Genomic DNA, 21,735 nt, shown 5'->3' with positions numbered 1-21,735 from the left:
GAGTTTAGGGGCCCAGCTCATGGTGCAGTGAGGTTTTGAACTCAGGTAGCCTGGCTCTGGAGGCTGTCCTCTTAGCAGCAATAAGAACAACACGCACACACACACGCGCACACGCGCAGTCCAGTGTTTGCTGACTATGCTCAGGCCTTGAGAAGCCGCCCTAGTATTCTGACCCCATTAATGCCCAGGACCACTTGGGTGACAGCTCGCCAGCCTGTGTTTGTAGAGGGTGTCCACACAGGTGGCTGCCTACGTGGCAAAGTTCAAACACTGCTGAGAACTCCTCTGCTGTGACTTCGAGAGCCATCAGAAGCAAGCCCCTTTGCTTTCCTTGGAAGCTGGAGCCCGAACACCAGGGTTAGATGTCAATCAGCCAGCACTTGCTTGTGTAAACGTTCCAGATACCATCTCCCACCCCCAAGTTTAAAATAGCAGCATTTGTTTTTCTTTGAAATACAGCCTCTTTGTGAAAAGTCTCCCTTCTGGCAGCACAGACAAAGCCTGTGAGCACTTCCCAGGGCATTTGGACATGATTTGCTTCAAAGATACGCATTCTCCTGGTTTGGCTTTCAGCTCTCCTTGCTCCCCATCTTCTTTGTAAGTGAATTTAGCCTAGTGTGGAGCAGATACTCCCCAGGCCTTGCTCTCTCCTCTCTGGAAGGTGAGAGATGGTTATTTTTCTTGGTCACCTTTGGGATTATGTGGTGAAAATATTTGATATTGAAAAATAGCTGTATTGGGGCACCTGGGTGGCTCAGTGGTTGAGCATCTGCCTTTGGCTCAGGTTGTGACCTCGGGGTCCCGGATCGAGTCCGCATCCCGCTCCCCCCCCAGGGAGCCTGCCTCTCCCTCTGCCTGTGTCTCTGCCTTTCTCTCTGTGTCTCTCATGAATGAATAAATAAAACCTTAAAAAAAAAAAAAGAAAAAGAAAAATAGCTGCAGAGTGCTCTGAGTTTATTAGCAATGCACAGAAACTTAGCTTTTAAAAATAATTTCCGTTTTTAAAAGTCTTTCTCCAGAGTATTTGTTCTTAATCAGCTTGCCAATGGATTTAAAAGTAATCCACATTTGGTGCAACAGAGACATTTCTGAGCAGGCGTCATTTAGAACCTAGAACCGAGTGGAGAGAGGAAGAACAAATGAGAGGGAGGGAGAGAGAGAGAGAAAGAGAGAGATGGAGAGAAGGGATGAGAAAACTCGAAGCCTCTTGGGACTAGGATGACCTGGGTTTTGCCCCGGTGACCAGTCTATCATTTCACAAAGAACCAATGTCCCTAGATTTCCATTTCTACTCTGACAACATTTTTGAATCGCACCCAGTTTCTGCACATTTAAACTTACAAATGATTTCAGATATCATCTCTGTCATCCTTCTTATTTTTCCAAGGAGGAATGGGGGGGGGGGCTTAGAAGTGGGTTAGCATGTATTCAGTGAGCACCTGTTAAGTGCCACTTCACCCAAGGGGATTGCACAGGGTCCCATGGTTGGAAACATTCTGATCCTAGGTAATCATTAACATTCTTTTTAGTTCTATGGGTTGGGCAGAGGCAGGATTTTAGCCCTGGGAAAGAGCACAGAGGTATATCCAGTCTTTTCAGGGACCAGAAGAGGCAGATTTGACCCTCTGCCCAGTATTCTTTCCAGATTACTCACTTGTGATATATAAACGTGCAACGACTTCCACAAGGTTTCTTGGTTCCCAACCAAGTACCAGAACAATGGGGAATACTGGTCTTGCACATAACACACTGCCTCTCTTGTACAGCCAGGGCTAGCCCCTTGGGTTCCTTATTCCTTGTGCTGTCTACAAGTCACCGGCTGTTGCTATGATTTCCTTTGCTCCCAGAGACTCTGAAATCAACAGAGCAGACAGTTTGGCCTGTGGTAGAGTTGTGCTTGAGGCTGCACAGGTTTGTGCGGGAACAGGGGAAGTGTTTCAAGGCAAATGGTTCGCGTGGGCTTCAAAGTGAATGTTGTAATCACCTATCTATGCTATTTGAAAAAAAATAAGGAAGGAAATTATTTCATATATCTTCTTTATGTAAGAAGACACTTCACAGTTTTGGTATTTTATTTGTGTTAGTTATCATAAGCAGTTATGGTCTGGAGGTCAGTAGTCATAGGGCTGGTGAGCAAATCCAGCTTCCTGTGGCGTATTTTCCAACTTTGAAGGGATCAACGTAATCCTCTATATCTTGCCATGTGTAGTTTCCTATGACAAAAATATACTCGAAAGGTTGCAACATTCCATGGAAGAGAATTATGAAAATGAACTTCTGGGCAGCCCAGGTGGCTCAGCGGTTTAGCGCCGCCTGCGGCCCAGGGCGCGATCCTGGAGACCCAGGATCGAGTACCATGTCAGGCTACCTGTGTGGAGCCTGCTTCTCCCTCTCTCTGTGTCTCTGCCTCTCTCTCTCTCTCTGTGTCTCTCATGAATAAATAAATAAAAAATCTTTAAAAAAAGAAAATGAACTTCTGACTCTTAGAGAATTTCATTGCTCATTTTTAGTAAAGAGTCTTAGAAGTTCATTGAAATACACGGTATAGGGCAGCCCCAGTGGCACAGCAGTTTAGCGCTGCCTGCAGCCCAGGGCGTGATCCTGGAGACCCGGGATCGAGTCCAATGTCGGGCTCCCTGCATGGAGCCTGCTTCTCCCTCTGCCTGTGTCTCTATGAATAAATGAATAAAATCTTAAAAAAAAAAAGAAATACACAGTATAAAGAGTTAAGTATAGATTTTACCAAAACTATGAAATCTGGCAGATAAATATTCTCTCACTGCTCTCCTTTCTTCGTAAGCAGAAGGTTAAAGATCACTTGGTGGTGTGTATCTCTAAAAGCACTTGTGCCAACAGGCTTCGCGCAGAGTTTCTCATGAAGTATCATCAATGCTTGTGACCGACGGTTTCGAGTCTAATTTTAGGTAAGGTAAAGCAAGGTGCTCAGGGCTGATAATGTATTTCCGTAAAGCTGCAGACTGATGTGATTACAGTGTGTCTCAGTTCCAACAGCCACAGCCTTGTTGATGCCCCATCTTGACATCTGGTTCTCAGTGGCAGACCCTTGAGAAGCAGCAAGGGCAGCGCGGTTAGGGCTCTGGGGTCAGGTCACCCTGGAAGGAATCCTCACCCCTCTTCATTGTCTTTTTGCAGGAGTGGGAATGAGGGCTAATGAGATGAGGGGCTATGTTAGTAATATCTGTCCCAGAGAACCATAAGGATACGGCAGGAGACCAGGTTGGTATACTCCGAATGCTGTGCTTAACGGTAGCAATGGTAAAAATGGAGGTAAAAAAATGAGGGCCTATTATTATTTCCTGACATGTTTTTTTCTCCATTCCTGTCATATCCCCTCTGGGCTCTGCTTTCTCCTGGCTCTGCTTTCTCCTGGCTGCCTCCTCTTCCAAACAAAATACCTACTGAGAGGAAGCCAAGGTGGGTGTGGGCTTTTCCCCTGTCTCTGCTTGGAGGTTATATCTATTTATGACCACAATGATCCTTGGTGGCCAACTGTCTATCTTTAATACTAATTATAGCCACGGTAATAAATGTAGCACTGTTCTACATTTATTACATGTATTAATACACCAGCTCCTCATAGCCACCCTACGAGGTAAATACTCATATTTTGATGCCCTTGTATAGATAAGGCAACTAGGGGTGGGCCACCAGTATAAGTCACACTCCTATTTCTATCCACACCTACCGGCTGACATGGCTTAGCTGCTTCATTTACAATAAACTCAAGAAGAAAATCCAGTCTTATCTCTTGTTACTCTACCGGATAAACAGGCCATTGTTATCTATCTCCCTGTACTGCTGAGCATATTGAGGCCTCTTTTTTTTTTTTTTTTAAGATTTTATTTATTTATTCATGAGAGACAGAGAGAGAGAGAGAGAGAGAGAAGTAACCTCCATGTAGGAAGCCCGATGCAGGACTCGATCCCAGGACTCCAGGATCACGCCCTGGGCCAAAGGCAGGTACTAAACTGTTGAGCCACCCAGAGATCCCATATTGAGGCCTCTTAAAGAAGTCAAGCCCTCCTCTTCTTGTCCGATCATATCCCAGGAGCAGTAGTATCACTTCTACTCTACTATTCTGCCCTTCAACTCTCTCCCAAGTGCAACTGCTTATGTACATGAAGTGCAGTGGCTGAGAACATGATTTTGAAAGAGGAAGCATGAGATTTCAGTAATAAGTAATGTTGCGTATTGGCTCTGTGACCTCTCTTAGGCTCAGTTTCTTTATCTATGAACTGGGAATTTACTAAATCTGTGTCACAGATTGTTAAGTACTGAAGGAGAAGAGACTTACGGTACCTGGCTCATAGCAAGTGCTCGTTAAGTGGCTTCTATGGTTACTATCATTAGATTATTGTATAGCCAACTTATGCTGGCTTTCTTCAAAACCCACAAGATTGAAAGCAACTGGGTCAAGAGCCCTTAATTTGCTTGCTCTTTTATTTTTTGAGGAGTAGGTCCTGGAACCTAGGCAAGCTTTATCTTTCATTTTATATTTTCAAAACTCTTGTTTAATTCTTTGAGATGCATCTTCAGAGATAGGCCCAGAGGAGCATTTCCTGAGGGAGAAGTCAGCCTCTGGGCAGTGACCACACACAGCTGGGCCCACCTGAAGATGATGGCTTATGCACTGTTGAGTAAGACTTTTTCTGCCCCTAATTTCCATCTACTTCTAACCCTGGAGATGCCAGAGACATCACTGTGAGTAGTAGAAGAAAAGAGTAAGCTGAGAAGAATAGAAGGGAAGCCAACTGTATCCACCCTTGTTCCACCCACCCTGGCCTTGCCTCTCCTAAGCTCTGAACCTGGAAGGTCAGTGAAACTCTGATACTAAATATGTCCAGATATTCCATGGAGAGAAGGCAGTACAGAGGACTGAGTCAATGTGACTCAGTCATGGCACACTAGCGTCATTGATTTGTACAAAACCCCTTTATTTTTTTAATGCATTTTTGTCCCTACTCTCATTCTTCCTCATGGAAAACCATTTTAATGGGTTCCATATGTATTTTTTGTTTGCATATGTTCTGGCCGACTTTGTAGTATTGTTTTTGTGTATTTTCCATTGATGTCAGTGGCTCTGTATTAACTTGTATCTTATTTTTCACTGAATATTGTTTTTAAAGATTTGCCTATGTTGCTATGTGATCTGTTGCTCCTAATGGTTGCAATTAGAAATAATGGTTCTGGATTTTTTTTAAAAAAATGTAGATGTAAACATCTAAAATATTGAGACTATTTATTAGTACCTAAGAGTAAAAACTCTGTGCTCTGCTCTGTATTTCATCCAAGGCAGAAATGAACAATTTCCTAAATATGTTGGAAGGTGGTTGTCTGGGAAAGGAGGCCATTTTATAAATGTACCCCATTAAGTCCAATTCTTTTAATTAATCAGCTACAAACCTGCTCACTGATACGGCAATACGTTACAAGCCAGACACCTGCAACGTGCAAAATTCTGGCCTCCAAAAGCTTAGGGAATAAAGTCTGACGAACAAAAGGCTTTGTAAAATGAGGCTGTTCCAGAAGGTATGGAAAGTAAGGACCTGGGGGTGCAGAGGAGGGAGAGAGGACTTCAACCAGGGACATTAGGAGAAAGAAGAAGGGGGACTAGCACTGGGAACTTCAAAGCATAAGTAGGAATAAACAGGATTATCGGTAGAGAGTGCAAAAGACACAGTAGTTGGGGAGTAACATGAACAAAGCAATGAAAGCTGAAAAGTGCAAGGAATACATCTGGGAGGCAACAAGTGGAATTTGTTTTTCTTTATCTTCCTCACTTTGTCCCTTCCTCCTTCTTTTTTTCTTTCCTTTTTTTCCTGTAAAGCAAAATATTAATCTTTTTTTTTAAAGATTTTATTTATTTATTCATGAGAGACAGAGAGAGAGAGAGAGAGAGAGAGAGAGGGAGAAGCAGGCTCCATGCAGGGAGCCCGACACGGGACTCGATCCCAGGTCTCCAGAATCACGCCCTGGGCTGAAGGTGGCACTAAACCGCCGAGCCACCCAGGGATCCCCAAAAGATTAGTCATTTTTCTAAGTGGCTACTGGTTTGCCTGAAGAAGTCTGTAATCCTGGGTGATGATCAGGCCCTGCCAGTTAGATTCCTTGTTATCCTCAGACATCGGGATGCGGAGGAAGTGCTGGGGATTTAAACACGAGCAAGCCAAAGGTCCGTGTGTTCTCGTGTGTGGAAGGGACAGGTGTTCCCGTCTTGCATTTTCAGAGTGACTGTTTTCATCTTCCCATTTTTATTTTGTAGATTTTGTAAAAACAAAAAGGAACACCCACGTGTCCTTAGGCGCCCCGCCTAAGGAGCACCGATCTGTGGCCGGTGTGGGCCTCTCAGAGTGGACCCCACCGGTGGGCTGCTTCGCATTTTTCTCGAACCCGAGTTAATGGGAAGTTCCTGAGGCGCTTAAGCTCCTTACGATACACAGTGAAGCTCTGTGATCTGTATTAATGAACTCAGGACTTGAAACATTCCTCGTGCTGACCTTGCCCCTTCCTAACAGTACCTCGTCAATGAATTCCCGGCTTAATTCGTCTCTGCTGAAGCATCTGCCACCCGAGCGCTGCCCCTGGGTCGGCCCAGGCTGCTATGGGTCACCACGCCCCCCCCCCCCCCCCCCCCCCCCCCCGCCCAGGTCGATTTGAGTTGTTCAGGGAATTTATAAGGACAGTGCTTGTGCGGTGGACAGGACCTGGAAACCCGGTCATTAGCAGTATTTTGCAATCAACAAGCTAACGTCTAAGTTCCAAATGGCAGAGCGTTTACCTTGCCATAGACTCAGCAGAAAGTTCTCTCAGTTTTTTCATTTATTTATTTATTTATTTAAATTTTCAATATTTATTTATTTATTTATTTATTTATTTATTTATATTGGAGTTCGACTTGCCAGTGTATAGCATAACACCCAGTGCTCATCAGTCTTTTTTTTTTAATTTTTATTTATTTATGACAGTCACACAGAGAGAGAGAGAGAGAGAGAGAGGCAGAGACACAGGCAGAGGGAGAAGCAGGCTCCATGCACCGGGAGCCCGACGTGGGATTCGATCCCGGGTCTCCAGGATCACGCCCTGGGCCAAGGGCAGGCGCCAAACCACTGCACCACCCAGGGTTCCCTCATCAGTCTTTTTAAAGATTTTTTTAAAAATTTATTATTTTATTACTTATTATTAAATAATAAATTTTTAAAAAGATTTTTTAAAAAATTTATTATTTTATTTTTTGACAGAGAGATGGAACCAGAGAGCCCAAGCCTGGGGGAATGGCAGAGGCAGAGGGAAAGGGAGAAGTACGCAGCCTGATGCAGAATTTGATCCCATGACCCCGGGATCAGGACCTGGGCCAAACACAGACGCTTAACTGACTGAGCCACCCTGGCAGCCCTCGGTTTTATTCTTTGTCTCCTTTTCTTTCAGAGCATTTCATCAAGGCCCTGCCCGAATACCACGTGGTGGCCCCCGTCCGGGTAGACGCCAGCGGGCGGTTTCTGTCCTATGGCTTGCACCCTCCCGTCACCAGCAACCGGAGGAGGAGAGATTTGGCTGGCCCGGAGGATCGGGCCTATTACAGGATTTCACACGAGGACAAGGACCTGTTCTTTAACTTGTCGGTCACTCAGGGATTTCTTTCCGAAAGCTATATCTTGGAGAGGAGACACGGGAACCTGTCCCACGTGGAGATGGTGGCTTCCTCGGCGCCCCCCTGCCACCTGACGGGCACGGTTCTGCAACAGGGCACCAGGATGGGGACTGCCGCACTCAGCGCCTGCCAGGGACTGGTGAGTGCCGGCGTCCGTCCCCTCCTTCCCCGCCCCCAGGTTCCTGTCCCCTCGGCCTGCACCCCGGGGACCAGTGGGTTCACCCACACATGCAGTGCACGCCAGTCGAACGCTTGTGATGCGCATGGTCCCGGCTGCCACGTGGCCTGGGGAGCCCTGCATATGAGTCCAACAGAGCAATCTGGGAAGCGTGGAGAGTAAGGGCGCTGGGGGGCCCCCGCCCCGAGCAGGGGACACTCAACCAGGAGCCACACAGCGGGAAGGGAGGGTTGGATGCAGTTGGGGCTTCAACCCCGGAGGCCGCTCAGAGGGTATCGCGCCTGGCTGGCTGGCCAGCTGCTCTTGGATTAGGAAAGCCTGGATGTGGGCTGAAGGGCGAGGCTCACTAGCAGTGATGGTGGTGGTAGCAGCTGCGGCGGTATCGTCCTTGACGGTGTGGACTTCGTGGTCATCCTTCGTAGGGAACGTAGGCTGTCGGTTTATCCCTTCGTGCCTTTGTCCTCATCCGGCAAACCCACCTCCTCGAGCAGGGCTTGGCGAAGGACCGGCCGCAGACCGAATCCGACTGCCTCTTGGTTTTGTAAATGAAGTTTTATTGGAACACAGATAAGCCCACGTGTTCACATTCTCTAAGGTTGCTTTCCAGCCACAACAGCAGAGCTGAGTAGTTGACATCAGGACTGTATGGCCCATGAGGCCCCCAAATTGCTATCTGGCTTCCACTGAAAAAAAAATTTGCTAATCCCTGTAGTAGGCTATTGTGAGAATTTTTTTTAAAAGATTTTATTTATTCATGAGAGACAGAGAGAGAGAGAGGCAGAGACACAGGCAGAGGGAGAAGCAGGCTCCATGCAGGGAGCCCGACACGGGACTCGATCCCAGGACCCCAGGATCAGGCCCTGGGCTGAAGGCGGTGCTAAACCGCTGGGCCACCCAGGCTGCCCTATTGTGAGAATTAAATGAATTGACATATATAAACACCTTAGAAGAGTGCTTAGGAATAATATACACTCCATGGATATTGACTGCTATTATCATTTTTTTTTAGTGTTTCCAATATGCCAGGTACTGGAATGTGTGGTTTATGAGGTGGTTTATGTACATTGTCCTCTTCTGTCCCCAGGTCCCCATCTTGGTTACTTTTTAGTAGGTGATGAAGCTTGGAGATGTTGAATAACTTTATTGCACGGGTTAATTTGAGCCCGAGTCTCTCTACCTTTTACCAGTCGCCCTCTGATTCCTTCATCTCCCCTAGTTTTGGGGAACCACTAATCTACTTTCTGTCTCTGCTATCTATTTGAAGCCCTTATTTTAATAAGCCCTCCAGGAGATTCTGATGGTCACTGAAGTTTAAGAAGCACTGGAGTAGAATAGTCATTCATAACCCCGGTTGAACATTAGGATCCACTGGGGGGCTTTTAAAAAGTGTCCATTCCCCCCACCCGTCCTTCCAGATATTCTGATATAACTGGCTGCGGGTGGAGCTTAGACATCAGTGATTATTTAAAGCTCCTTGGGAAATTCTAATGTGCGGTAGGTGTTGCCAGCTAATAGATTAGCATAAGTGGGTATTAATTAGCATCATTAGCCAATATTACTCTAAAGTAGCAGCTGTCCCCCAATAACTCCAGCGTGTAGCCAGAGTTGAGAAACCGCTGCTCTCAATTGCCCCCTCTTTTCATCTTGTGCTTTCTAAGGGAGCTTGCACACTGTTTAGCATTTTTCCAGGCTTGGGCACAGAATATTGGGAACTTTTCCATTTAAAATGGCCCCGGGGAGCAGTCCTGACTATCATGTGGGCATTTTCAGATTCCAATTCCTGTTTCATACTAACTGCAGTTAGTGGAATTGAGGCCAGGGTTTGTAAATGAAGTTTTATTGGAACACAGATAAGCCCATGTGTTTATATTATCTAAGGCTGCTTTCCAACTACAACAGCAGAACTGAGTAGTTGAGATCAGGACTGTATGGCCCATTTGCACAAAGAGGCAAATATTAACTAATGATTAATTTTGGACTAATGTAGCCAAGATGATGGAAAATTCTAGATTCAAATTGCTGAATGATTTTGCGAGAAGAACCAATCTAGGGGATCCCTGGATGGCTCAGCGGTTTAGTGCCTGCCTTCGACCCAGGGCATGGTCCTGGAGTCCTGGGATCTAGTCCCACATCGGGCTCCCTGCAATGGAGCCTGCTTCTCCCTCTGCCTGTGTCTCTGCCTCTCTCTGTGTCTCTCATGAATAAATTAAAAAAATCTTAAAAAAAAAAGGAACCAATCTACTGGAATTATTTTGGAGTCTTTCATACAGAATTGAATGGCTAATGGACAGTTATAAAATAGGCACTAAAATCCAAATGAGTTTCTTTCCCTTCTGTGAGCGTTCAGGCTGGATGGCTTCAAGTTCATTTGCCATAATCACCAGTCTCCTCATCAAAAGGGTAGTGGTTGGATTTGTATCTGATTTCTCCTAATCACTAATCTGGGATCTGACTTCTGGGATATTTATTTTCCCTCTCACCCAAACATGACCCCACACTCAAATTCACAGGATGTCCCCCCCCCACCCCTAAGGACAGAGGTGGCATTCAGGAAGGCTTCCTGAAGAAGGAAGCATTTTCATGTGGAGCAGGACATCTGCTCCTCCTTTCTCTGGCTCAGGGCTGGCATATTCTTTGCTTTAGATGTAGTCATCCTAATGTGGGAGGCTGTGTTCTCTTGGAGTTGTCTATAATTTAAGGCCCACTTAGCTTCCCTTGGAGCAGGCTCAGCTGGTTGCAAACTGAAGACCCAAGAATGGTCACTCATGACAGGGCATGGGGTGACCTCCTTCCTCCTTTTAATACCTTCCACATGGCTCTGGTCCTCATCCTCTTGGACCCTGCTCTTGACTGAGTCAGCTGCTCAGCAGCTCTCCCTCTGTTGTCTTTGCCATTCTCATCTCTTTCTCCCTTCAAGTCTTTATAACCTTGAAGTTATGGAATTTGTTTCTTTTGAACAGTTTAGTTGATTGGGAACTTAGTTCTATTCTAAGTTCTTTGATGGAGAGACTGTGTTGTTTAATCATCCTCGGTGGGAGTCGTTACCTTTGAGAATCCTCGTGGGGTGATTTTTGGATTTGCTATTATCAGGGGCCCTACAACGATTTGTCTGAGGTTAGTTTGTTGTTACTATTTATCTGAGATTTCTGCAAACTGTTACACTCCACACTTAGGCATGATATAGGATTGGGGTTCAGACCCTTCATGGGTACCCCATTAACACTGATGGCTTGGTCTAGGTTCCCATTGCCTGGACTGTATGCTTAAATTAGTAAATATTTTGCTGTTTATTATTTTAATAAAAATTTTAAGTTCTTATTCATAGTCAGGGACAGTATTTCTCAGCTCAGGCTTTATTACAGTGAATATGGTTTTTGGTTCTATCTTAAACCCTAGCCTCGATTCCAGCCCCTACCAGGGAATTAGATCCTGAACCCTAATCTGAATAGCTAGCAAGTCATGGTCATGGCACTCTCTCTTGAGGGCCACTCTGCTTCAACTCCTACTCACCTCTCTTTCCTTTTCCTTTTTGGCACATTGAGATTTTCTTTATTGTTTTGAGCTCAAGTCTGGATTAAAATTTTCAAAGAGGTGTTATTTTCAGTTCTATTTTTCAGTGTAGTGCTTGATTTTAAGATAGTTGTGGTTTCATATGCAGTTATAAGAACTAGTACTGAGAGATCCCATGTACCCTTGACTCAGTCTTCCCCAATGGTAACATCTTGCAAAATTACTGTACAATATCATAGCCAACATTTTGACATTGATATAGTCAAGATGCTCCACATTTCCATGACAAACAAGTCCTCACGCTGACCTTTTATTTTTATTTTTTTTAAAGATTTTATTCATTTATTCATCTCTCATGAATAAATGACACAAAGAGAGGCTGAGACATAGGCAGAGGAAGAAGCCTCTCTCCCTGGAGGGAGCCTGATACCCGACTGGATCCCAGGACCCCGGGATCATGACCTGAGCCAAAGGCCACTGAGCCACTCAGGTGCCTCATCATGCTGATCTTTTATAGACACACCCATTTCCTTCCTGCCCTCAGCCCCTCCTTCTGTGTATGTTTTATATTTAAGTAATGATCCATTTTGAATTAATTTTTGTGTAAGATATGAGGCTTAGGTAGAGGTTCATTTGAACTCTCTCTTTTTTTCTTGTTGCCTATGGATGTCCAGTTGTTCCAGTACCATTTTTTTTTTAAAGGCTACCTTCCTTCCATTGAATTGCTTGTATACTTGTCAAAAATCACTTAGACGTATTTTTTTGAGTCTGTTTCTGAGTTTTATGTTCTATTCCACTAGTAGAATCTTTATTACTATAGCTATATAATTAGTGTGGAAATCAAGTAGACTGATTCCTACCATTTTATGTTTTTCAAAATTGTTTTAGTAATTCTAGTTCCTTTGCCTTTCCATATAAGTTTTAGAATAATCTGACCACAAAAATTTGCTGAGATTTTGGTAGGAATTTTATTAAACCTATATATAAATTTGGAGAATTGACATTTGTTTAGTCCAATCCATGAACATGGTAGGTCTCTCCCATTTTTTCCCATGAGACCTATCCAGGTTGACTGATGGGACTGAAAGGTCCATGATGCTTGGTTTTCCCTCCTTCCCAAGGTGAGAATTCTATAGATCCTTGGGAAGAAGTCTCACTCTGATGGCATTTCTCACCAGAAATTCTCCCAGTCTTTATCTTTGTATGTATCACCCATTAGGTGGGCTATTCTTGTGGGCCCGCAGGCCCTTCTACCTATCAATTCGTTAGTGTGATTCGAGAATGAGGCTATGAAATGGACTCAATAATTGCCTTGTATTTTTTTTTAATTTACTTTTATGAGTCAGAGAATTTATTTGGGGAAAAATTAGTGAAACAATTTTTGCAAATTTGTTTGCTTGGTTTGTTCACTCATATTTATTCTTGAAGTATTCTGTTTTGGAGAGTGTTCTGATTCTAAATTAGTCTGGTAGAATGATAGCAATTTCTTCTGTCTCCCCCACTGCTGAAAGATGGGGCCCAGTGGCATGGCTGCATTTTATTCTTAGGTGAGACTTAGCTCAGTGATTCAGAGCAGGCTTGGAGTAGAGTCTGCTCTGATGTAACCTACATTTTTATGCCTCATTAGTATGATTTATTATTTCTTTTTGGTCTGAAGAATTCCAGTGCCTTTTCCCCTTTTTATAGATTTTTAAGTGTGCAAGCTGTCTCAAAAGTTGTAGCAAGAACCTTCATTTCAGTGACTGCCTTAACCCTTTACATGCCCCTTACATACTATTCCTACATGAAAGAGATGGATAATCCCATTAGTCAGCCCTGCTTATCTCACACTGTTGTAGATAACAGCTTCGAATACTTTAGAAAAGTATCTAGTTCTCTTATTGGTTTAGTAGGAGTAGCTGAATCTCTTTACTCACATTGTTGGGACACCTCATTAAAACTGCTCTTGTCAAGGCATCAGTGAAGTTCGTGTTGCCAGGGGGTGCCTCTCTGGTTTCCTTGTACTTGTGTTTCAGCACCATGTGGTACAATTCCTTTTTTAAAGTAGTTTTGTCTCTTGGTTTAAGTGACACCACAATTATCATGATTTTACTCTTACCTGCCGCTCTGAGAGTTCTATGTCAGCATCCTTTGCTCCTTTCCATATCTTTAATTATTAGAGTGTCCTGGGGCTTTATGGATCCTTCTTCTTTAACTTCAACCTCTTATTGGGTGATCCTGATCAGTCCCAAATGCTGTCTACTTATCTGTCAGCCTGTGTGTCCATCCATCCATTTGTTTACTCATCATCTAACATTATTATCTATCATCTATCTAATCATCAATTTGTATAATTATCTGTCTTTTGTGTCTATCTATTGGTCTATTATCTATCTATCTACCATCTGCCTATCATCTATATCATCTGCCTCTGTCTCTGTATATGTATGTGAGTAACAACTAAATGTAGTATCTAACTCTGATATTCCCTTGGAACTCCAGCTCTTTGCCATTTCCACATGAACGCCTAATAAGAATCTCAAATTTGACATGTTCAAAGCAATACTCTTGATTCCCTCCTTCTGCTGTCTTTCCCATCATTCTACATGTCCACTCCATTCTTCCAGTTGCCAGGCCAAAACCCATGGAATTATCCTATCATTGACTCATCTCTTTCTCTCACGCTCTGTATTTATTCTTATCAACAAATCTTGTCAGTTCTTCCATCAAAATATGTGCAGAATCTACCACTCTTGTCACTTCCAAAGCAGACACCCTAGTCCGGTCTTTCTCAACAATGGTAGTTTTGACCTATAGGAGATATTTGGTAATGTCTGGAGATATTTTTGGTTGTCACAACTGGGGAAGGGGAGATTGCTTCTGGCTTCCAGTGAGTAGAGGCCAAGGATGTTGGAAACTTTCTACAGTGCACAGAACGGACCTCCACAGCAAAAGATTATATGGTACAAAATGTCAACAGTTTCGAGGTTGAGAAACTCTGCCCTAGTTCTAGTCACTATCCTGCCTCTTCTGGACCATGACATTGACCTCCTGGGTGTCCTCCACTTCCTGTGTTAATTCCCTGCAAGCCTTTTCTCACAGTGGCCAGACTGGACTTTTAAACACATTTAGAGAGCAGTGCACTCTGCTGCTTAAAATCTCTACTTATTTCCCATCGCAGTAGGATAAAATCCAAATGTCTTGTCCTGGCTTCCAGACTCACTACCCTGCCCTGCTCACTGCCCACCTCTCTGCCCTCCTTCCCCATCACCTTGCCCTCCTGCTTCATACTCCATCACACTGACCTCTCTGTTTTCCAAATGTATCAAGCACATTCTAGCCTCATCGCCTTTGCATTCATGTTCCCTCTGCCTAGAACACTCTTCCCTCAAATTTCTACTAACTGCTGCTTCTCATCTGTCAGATCTCAACTTATCATCTTTCCTGACCAATCTAAAGTAGATGCCTCCAGTGTTCCATCACATTGTCTATATTATTTTTAAAAAGAACCAACAATACCTGATATTTTCTTTTCTTTTTTGCCTAACTTTTCTTTCCCTCACCCCATCTTGTTCATCATGTTTAGCTCTGTTCCTTAGTAAACCTTCAATAAATAGTGGTTGAAGGGATGAATGTTTTATTTAGGCATTTAGGCTTTTACTGCCCTATGTTCCCCTAGAACTTCCCAGGCTGGGGGTTCACAATATTATGTTTCCTCAACCACCCAAACAATGGCTCAAATGCCACCTATTGACTTCTAGAATGCAGTCTGCTTAAATGGTCCCTGAATCCCTTCTGGTGGGTTCCCAGGGCACTGGCTCCTCACCATGGCAGTGTGATGTTGCTCTGCAATGTGGCCTTTCTGGGTTCATCACTCTAAGAACACTGTGACTGCTATCATCCTGTTGACTTTGGGAAGGGGACACTGCTATTAACTTTGCTGATCTCTTCTCAGCCTGGGTCAGGCCTTTTCTTAGTTCTGCAAAGCACATCGGATTCCAAACTGTAATTTTCAGTCAGACTTTTTTAGAAAGTTTGCATACAAAAGAAGGAAGGTACAATACACATAATCACCTGTAACTTCTCTTCACCTTGGCTGTGCTGAGTCTAGGCTGAGCTCCAAGAGGGACTCCAAGCACCTGGCCTTTGGATCTATAGCAAGGATCTCCCCACTGGTCATCTCCCTGCTAAGGGGTGCCCTGAAACATAATTCTCTACTGAGTTCTGGGCCCAGTCACGAGGCCTCTGAGAAAGGAGGAAAATTTCCCCACCCCACACTCAGGCCCATCTTTGTTTCTAGTCCTTCTTTCAGGTGTTTCTTGTGAGGAATATCTATGCATCTGAGGGGTAACCCCAACCTAAAGCAACGGCTGCACAGGGCAGTTTGTGCTTTGCCAACTCCACAAAAATACCCGGTCAAGGGGCTGGAATCCAGCTCAGGTTCTGCCAACTGAACCAAATCCTAGCTTCAGGAGGAAAAGGGGGCTTTTATAATCCCATTACCCAAAGTGAAGCATCTTTTTGTAATTTGTCTACTTAGATGGGTGCCTTTTAAACTTTATCTGTCTGAAAGGGACACCATTTAAAATGTCATCTGTCTCCCTTGTACAACTTCTTGCAGTCTGCACGAATGTGTGCTACTACAATAATCACAGAGTCGCTTACTCATAGGATTTGGGCTCGCTCTGTGGCCCCCAGGTAACAGCCACATGAAGACACAGTCATCCATTATTAGCATGTTTCTCAAAGCTTGAGCTACTCAGTTTCATACAGCAGTATGGAGAAGTGGGGTGTGTATTTGCATTAATAACAGATCCTTCTACGTTGAGCTCTTGAGAGTCTTGGTCAATACTTTTTTCCCCAATCTCTTCTTCAATTCAAGGTGAAGAACCAGTCTGTGCCTATTTCCTGAAACTAATAGGCTCTTTGCTTCTGATTTCCAATGAACAACTGCTTGAGCTGGAACAAGGGAGGAGGCTTTCTCAAGAAGAGCCAGTTACATAAATGCTCAGATCCTACTGAGATGTGCAGAGAAAACCATTTCTACCCAATGACCATGTTTGAAGGCATCCCTCTGTTTCCTTGTTTAGCCATCTTTACATTGAGGTGGAGAGAGTTTTAATTTTTGTCATCAGAACAAATGGAAAGTATGTTTGAAAAAGAAATTTAATCTCAGGATGCAGGACAGTATGAAGCCTTGGTGTGGTCTTCCAGCCTCCAACTAGCAAGATCTCAGTTTTTGCCAAGATATGCTGTTATATCATTTTAACTCTTTAAACTTTGTTAGGTTCTAATTTCTAAAAATACAAGAATTGAGTGTTTTCTGTGTTTTTCTGTGCAAATGCTAAAAATGAGATTAGTGGCATTTAAAACTCTATGCTCTATGATGGCGCCTACATTGAGAGAGGAGAGAGGAGTGCTTCATGGCACATTACTCTCTCAAGTGCAGTTCAGTTCTTGGCCCAGATGGAAAGTTCTGTGGGTTCTTTTCCATAGAATCAAAGAATGTAACCATTTCTGCCCTCTTGTTCTTGAACTCCGGCTGAAGCCTGGGGTGATGTAGCCAAGGAATGAAATGCATTGGCAGAACTGTGTGGGAAAACTTTCCCAGCATGGCTTCTTGCCTTACTTCCTGATCTGGAACTTCGTGGCTCGTTTGCAGAAAATAGTCATTTGAGTTGTGGGATGCCTGTGTCTCAGTGTTTGTTGTTCCTCGCCAGGAGGGATGGAAAGAAATGCTCTGTGTATCCCCTAACTCTGCTCCCAGGCTGAGGAACTCCCCATGACCCCTGACCTTTGGGGTTGCCTGGTCAGACCCATGCTTACTTTGACGTGAGACCTTGGAACAGAGCCTCTGGCTGGCGGGAGATTCCTCTCCTCAACTATAGGTGCTTTGTGTTACAGGCTCATAAATATGAGTGTTGCTTTTTCCCTCCTCCTTCTTTGCCATCTTTCTGCTTCCTTTTCAGTTCATACAGTCCGTCTTGTGAGTTCCCAGCATGATGGATTGGAAATGAGAGAACTGAAGAAACTGTATTTAAAACAGCAACATTCTTTCCTTTGCTAGGTCTTGAATCAGGGACCTTCTCTATGAACCAAGCACAGGTCAGCAGAAGGAATGGACCTCATCTTATGGGAGATGAGAGGCCAGATGCTCTGTTACTGGGTTGATTACTTGGCTTATGAATCCACACAAATGCACCTAGAGATGTGTTACTTCTGTCCCCCATATATCTCTTCTCTGAAGACTTTGTTTTGCATCTCATTTCTGTTTTCATTACAGAGACTGAAGATGAGATGTCCAGATTTTCCTACTTGATATTCATATATTAACATTTCTCTTCTTTTTGATCCAGTATGAATTGTACATCCAAGGGAACCTAAATATTAGCTTTCAGCAAGCTTTAGTTCCTTTCAAAAATGTCTCCATTGATTAACAGATATTAATAAGAATTTTGTAAGATGAGAAAACAGGAGGCCTGGGTTTTAGGTTTTGTAACTTAAAGAAATGTTCTGCTTGGTTGTTGGAGATGATCATCAGTGTGACATAACTGATTTGTTTTTGACCAGACAACCTATGTCAGAGAGAGATTATAGCGAGGTCTGCGGAGACTTGGCATATTTTTCATACAGAGTAATCCCACTGGATCTGGGAGTCAGAGGAACTGGGCTCAAGTCTTAGCTCAGTACTTACCAATGATGTGACCTTAGTTGAGACCCTTTTGTCTTTTTGGGTCTGTCATTTGAGTGGATTGGATCCTTGTTACTAAATGTGTGGCCCATGGCACATCAGCATGAGCATCACCTGGGAGCTTGTTAATAATGCAGATCTTCAGATCCTACCCTGATTTGCTGAATCACAATCCACATTTTAACAAAATTCCTAGGTAATTTGTATGTCTATTAAAATTTGACAGGCATTGGCCCACCAAACCCAGGGATACCAGTTCTCTGAGTTCTCCCTTTTATATATTGCATCCTTTTGGCAAATTGTTGGTCTGAATGTCTAATGATAAACAGTAGGAGGGATGCTGCTGTTCTAATCAATGTTGATGGATAGAAGGGTAGAAGAGCTGATTCAAAAAAAGACTTTGGTACATGAGACCTTGGGAGCCAAATAAGATGGGTTATGGTGGCCAGATGTACTCACTGTCATCCTTTGCTGCTCTTCTGTCCTCCTTGGTGTTTTATTATGTTAGAACTCTTCTCCTTGGCATAGACAGCTCTTACCAAGACAAATTCCAGTTGTTCTTATGGTCTTTAGTCTTATCTCCGGTGAGTATGCTAAGCAATAATTTTTTGTTTTGGTGTCTTCATCTAAGTTGTTGAGAACAGATAGGCTTTCCTGGCCCTCCAAAGACTAGGACAGACATTAACAACTGATAATGTTTAGACTTTCATTCCTACTCCCAAAGGGATGGAGCCTTGCTGTTGCTAAGTTTGGGTTAAGAACGAAGAAACCTTGATGTTTATAAATATTCCCTTAAGAGATTGTAAGTGTGGACTCTTCCAAGATGTTTAGGAAAGTCTAGGAATAAAAGGCAAAGCAAGAATGAGGCTTTCCTCTCAGTTCTAGGAGGACACTGTGCAGAGAGGGCCACGTAGGACTGTGCACCCCACAGACGACAGGAATAGGAGATGCAGCCTCTGCTTCTGGGCCAGACCACCTTACTTCCATTAAGTTCTTCATCCTTGACTAAATACATTAGGGTTTTAGAGAAGATGTGCATAGGTTTCTCTGTTTCTCCATAAACCATTTGGTAATGTCACAGTTGTCCTGTTTGCATTCTTCATTGATTATACATGGTTATTTGCTCTTAAGGCTTTTCAAAGAGTCAAGCACTGAAAATCTTCCTCTAAACAAATACATTTAAAAATATATGATCTTCTGAGATTTCCTAATGGTGTATGTTGTTGGATTTGCTTATTTCCTTCCTTGAGGTCTTTCAGGCTTTGATTTAAACAGAGTGACTTGGTGGGGGGGGGGGGGGGGCTCGGTGGCTCAGTCCATTAAGCATCCCACTCCTGATTTTGGCTCAGGTCATGATCTCAGGGTTGTGAGAAAGAGCCCCAGAGTCAGGCTCCACACTTGGGATTCTCTCTTTCCTTCTCCCTCTGCCCCCTGCCCCTGCCCTCTCTCTTTCTCTCTTTCATGAAATACAATAAAGTAAAATAAAATAAAATAGTGGCTTTCATACCCCAATGCATCCTATATCAGATCTACTGTCTCTAACTCAGCCTCGTTCCCACTTATACATTCCATCAGGGTTCAGCAGTGAAATTGGCTGGGAGGGCAATAAGCTATTCTGAGAAACAGATTTGTCAAAATGATACATTTTCATACTAAGTGGTCCCATTTGATGTCACTGATTTCCTTCATCACCAATCCGCCCTGCCCTCACCACCACCACCCCGTTGATAGACATTTTTCTCTGAAAATGTTTTCCTCACTTGATTTCTGCTTTGGTTTTAAGGAATGACTCACACAATTTAAAAATGCACAACTTCCATGGTACCTGACTGGAATTATCAGATATTCCATCTTTCTTCCAAGCAGGCTTCCTTTCTTGCCATTTTGGTTTTTTGTTTATTCTTCTTTTAGGTTTGCAACTGATTTTTCTTTTTCTGATCCTCCAACAATCTCAGCTTATCTCTGATGACTGATCCTCACCCCCCACAATTTGTGAGTTTTCTGGGCTTTTTCTTTGGCTTTCCTTCCCTTTCTGTGCACTTGCTGTATTTTACTTATTTTTACTATGTTTTGTTTTTTAGCAGTTCTGCAGCAGGAACACATGAAGTTGAGCAGTTAGCTAAAACGAGGCTTATTGACTTATATAGCCTATAAGTTATTTAACTTATATAATTTTATATTTTCTATATTTTACAATATATATTATATATTAGTTGTGAATTATTTGATTTATGTAGTTTACGTAAGTTATATATAATACATAGAATGTATTAAATTAAATTAATTATATTTAATTGTATCTCATATATCATATTGAATTATATTTCTTTTTTCTTTTCTTTTCTTTTTAATTTTATTTATTTATTCATGAGAGACACAGAGAGAGGCAGAGACAGAAGCAGGCTCTATGCAGGGAGCTCAATGTGGGACTCAATCCTGGGACTCCAGGATCACGCTCTGGGCCAAAGGCAGGCACCAAACCACTGAGCCACCCAGGAGCCCCCTTTTTTTATTTTAAAAGAAAAAGTTTTTAAAAATGAGTGACATATCTTATCATATCAAGAATTTAGAGTAAGAATAGCAAATGATGGGATGAGCACTGGGTGTTATACTATATGTTGGCAAATTGAACTCCAATAAAAAATATACAAAGAAGGAAAAAAAAATATACAAAGAAGGGAAAAAAATAGCAAATGATTCCAAATGAAGGTAGAAGTAGGAAAATAATGACAAGAGTAGGTACCATGAAAATAAAGAAAAAATAGAGAAAGGTCAATAAATAAAAAAATGATCAGTTTTGTAAATAATGGTCCCTTTTATAAATTGTAGCCACCACTGCCAAGAAGACAGATAGATATGGGAAAGAAGCACATATCAGCATTATCAGGACACCATCACATCCTACAGACTTTATTATTTTATTTTATTATTATTTTTTTATTGGAATTCAATTTGCCAACATATAGCATAACACCCAGTGGCGGTGGGATGAGCACTGGGTGATATTTCTTTTTTTCGAGAGAGAGCGAGGGTGCAGCCTAGAGTGAGCCAGGGTGTGTGCAGAGGGAAAGGGGGAGACAGAATCTTAAACAGGCTCCATGCCCATCATGGAGCTGGAGGAGGACCTTGATCTCATGACCCTGAGATCATAACTTGAGCCAAAATCTAGAGTCAAATGCTGGACCAAATGAGCCACCCAGTCATCTCAGTTATATATCTTATCTTGGGTCACCTGGCTGGCACAGCTGGAAGAGCATGCAGCTCCTAATTTTGGGGTTTTGAGTTTGAGCCCCAGGTTGGGGGTAGAGATTACTTAAATGAATACATAAACTTAAAAAGATATTTCTTATCTCCTTCCCAACCTCTGTGTAGCTTCATAGAGAAAGAATAGTGGAAATAGACTGTCCACAGCAGAGCTTCCAGATACGATATAGTTTATTGGAGATAGAGGAGCTGACCCTGTGTGTGTGTGTGCGTGTGTGCGTGTATGTGTTAGGTGTGGGAAGGGGAAGCTAGCTAATACGGAAGAAGTCCTCAGGAGGATTTTTTTTTCTGAAGCTGTGTTGCAGAAGAAATGGCTGAAATCACAGTTATAATGATAGTTAAATGTGTCAAAAAAATTCCTTGACCCTCATTCATTTGAAATTGCATTTGGACCAGAGGACACATCTGAGCTTGGATGATGGATCGGAGGCAACCAGCCAGTAT

General features: G+C 43.1%; 1 protein-coding gene across 2 annotated transcripts in view; it reads left to right on the top strand.

The window, feature by feature from the left end:
• Positions 1–21,735, top strand: part of ADAMTS12 (ADAM metallopeptidase with thrombospondin type 1 motif 12) — a 306,746-nt gene that overhangs the window by 1,509 nt on the left and 283,502 nt on the right. For both annotated transcript variants that reach the window (XR_005986849.1, XM_041749284.1), the window contains exon 2: positions 7,447–7,808. Coding sequence is in view for 1 of the 2 variants with exons in the window: in XM_041749284.1 (XP_041605218.1) it covers positions 7,447–7,808 (362 nt within the window). In the remaining variant the exon portion in view is untranslated. The remainder of the gene's footprint in view (positions 1–7,446; positions 7,809–21,735) is intronic.

This window comes from Vulpes lagopus, chromosome 3 (genome assembly GCF_018345385.1).
Source record: "Vulpes lagopus strain Blue_001 chromosome 3, ASM1834538v1, whole genome shotgun sequence".
Taxonomy (NCBI): domain Eukaryota; kingdom Metazoa; phylum Chordata; class Mammalia; order Carnivora; family Canidae; genus Vulpes; species Vulpes lagopus.
The sequence above is the reverse complement of the archived record's forward strand: the minus strand, read 5'-3'. Positions and strand labels throughout refer to the sequence as shown.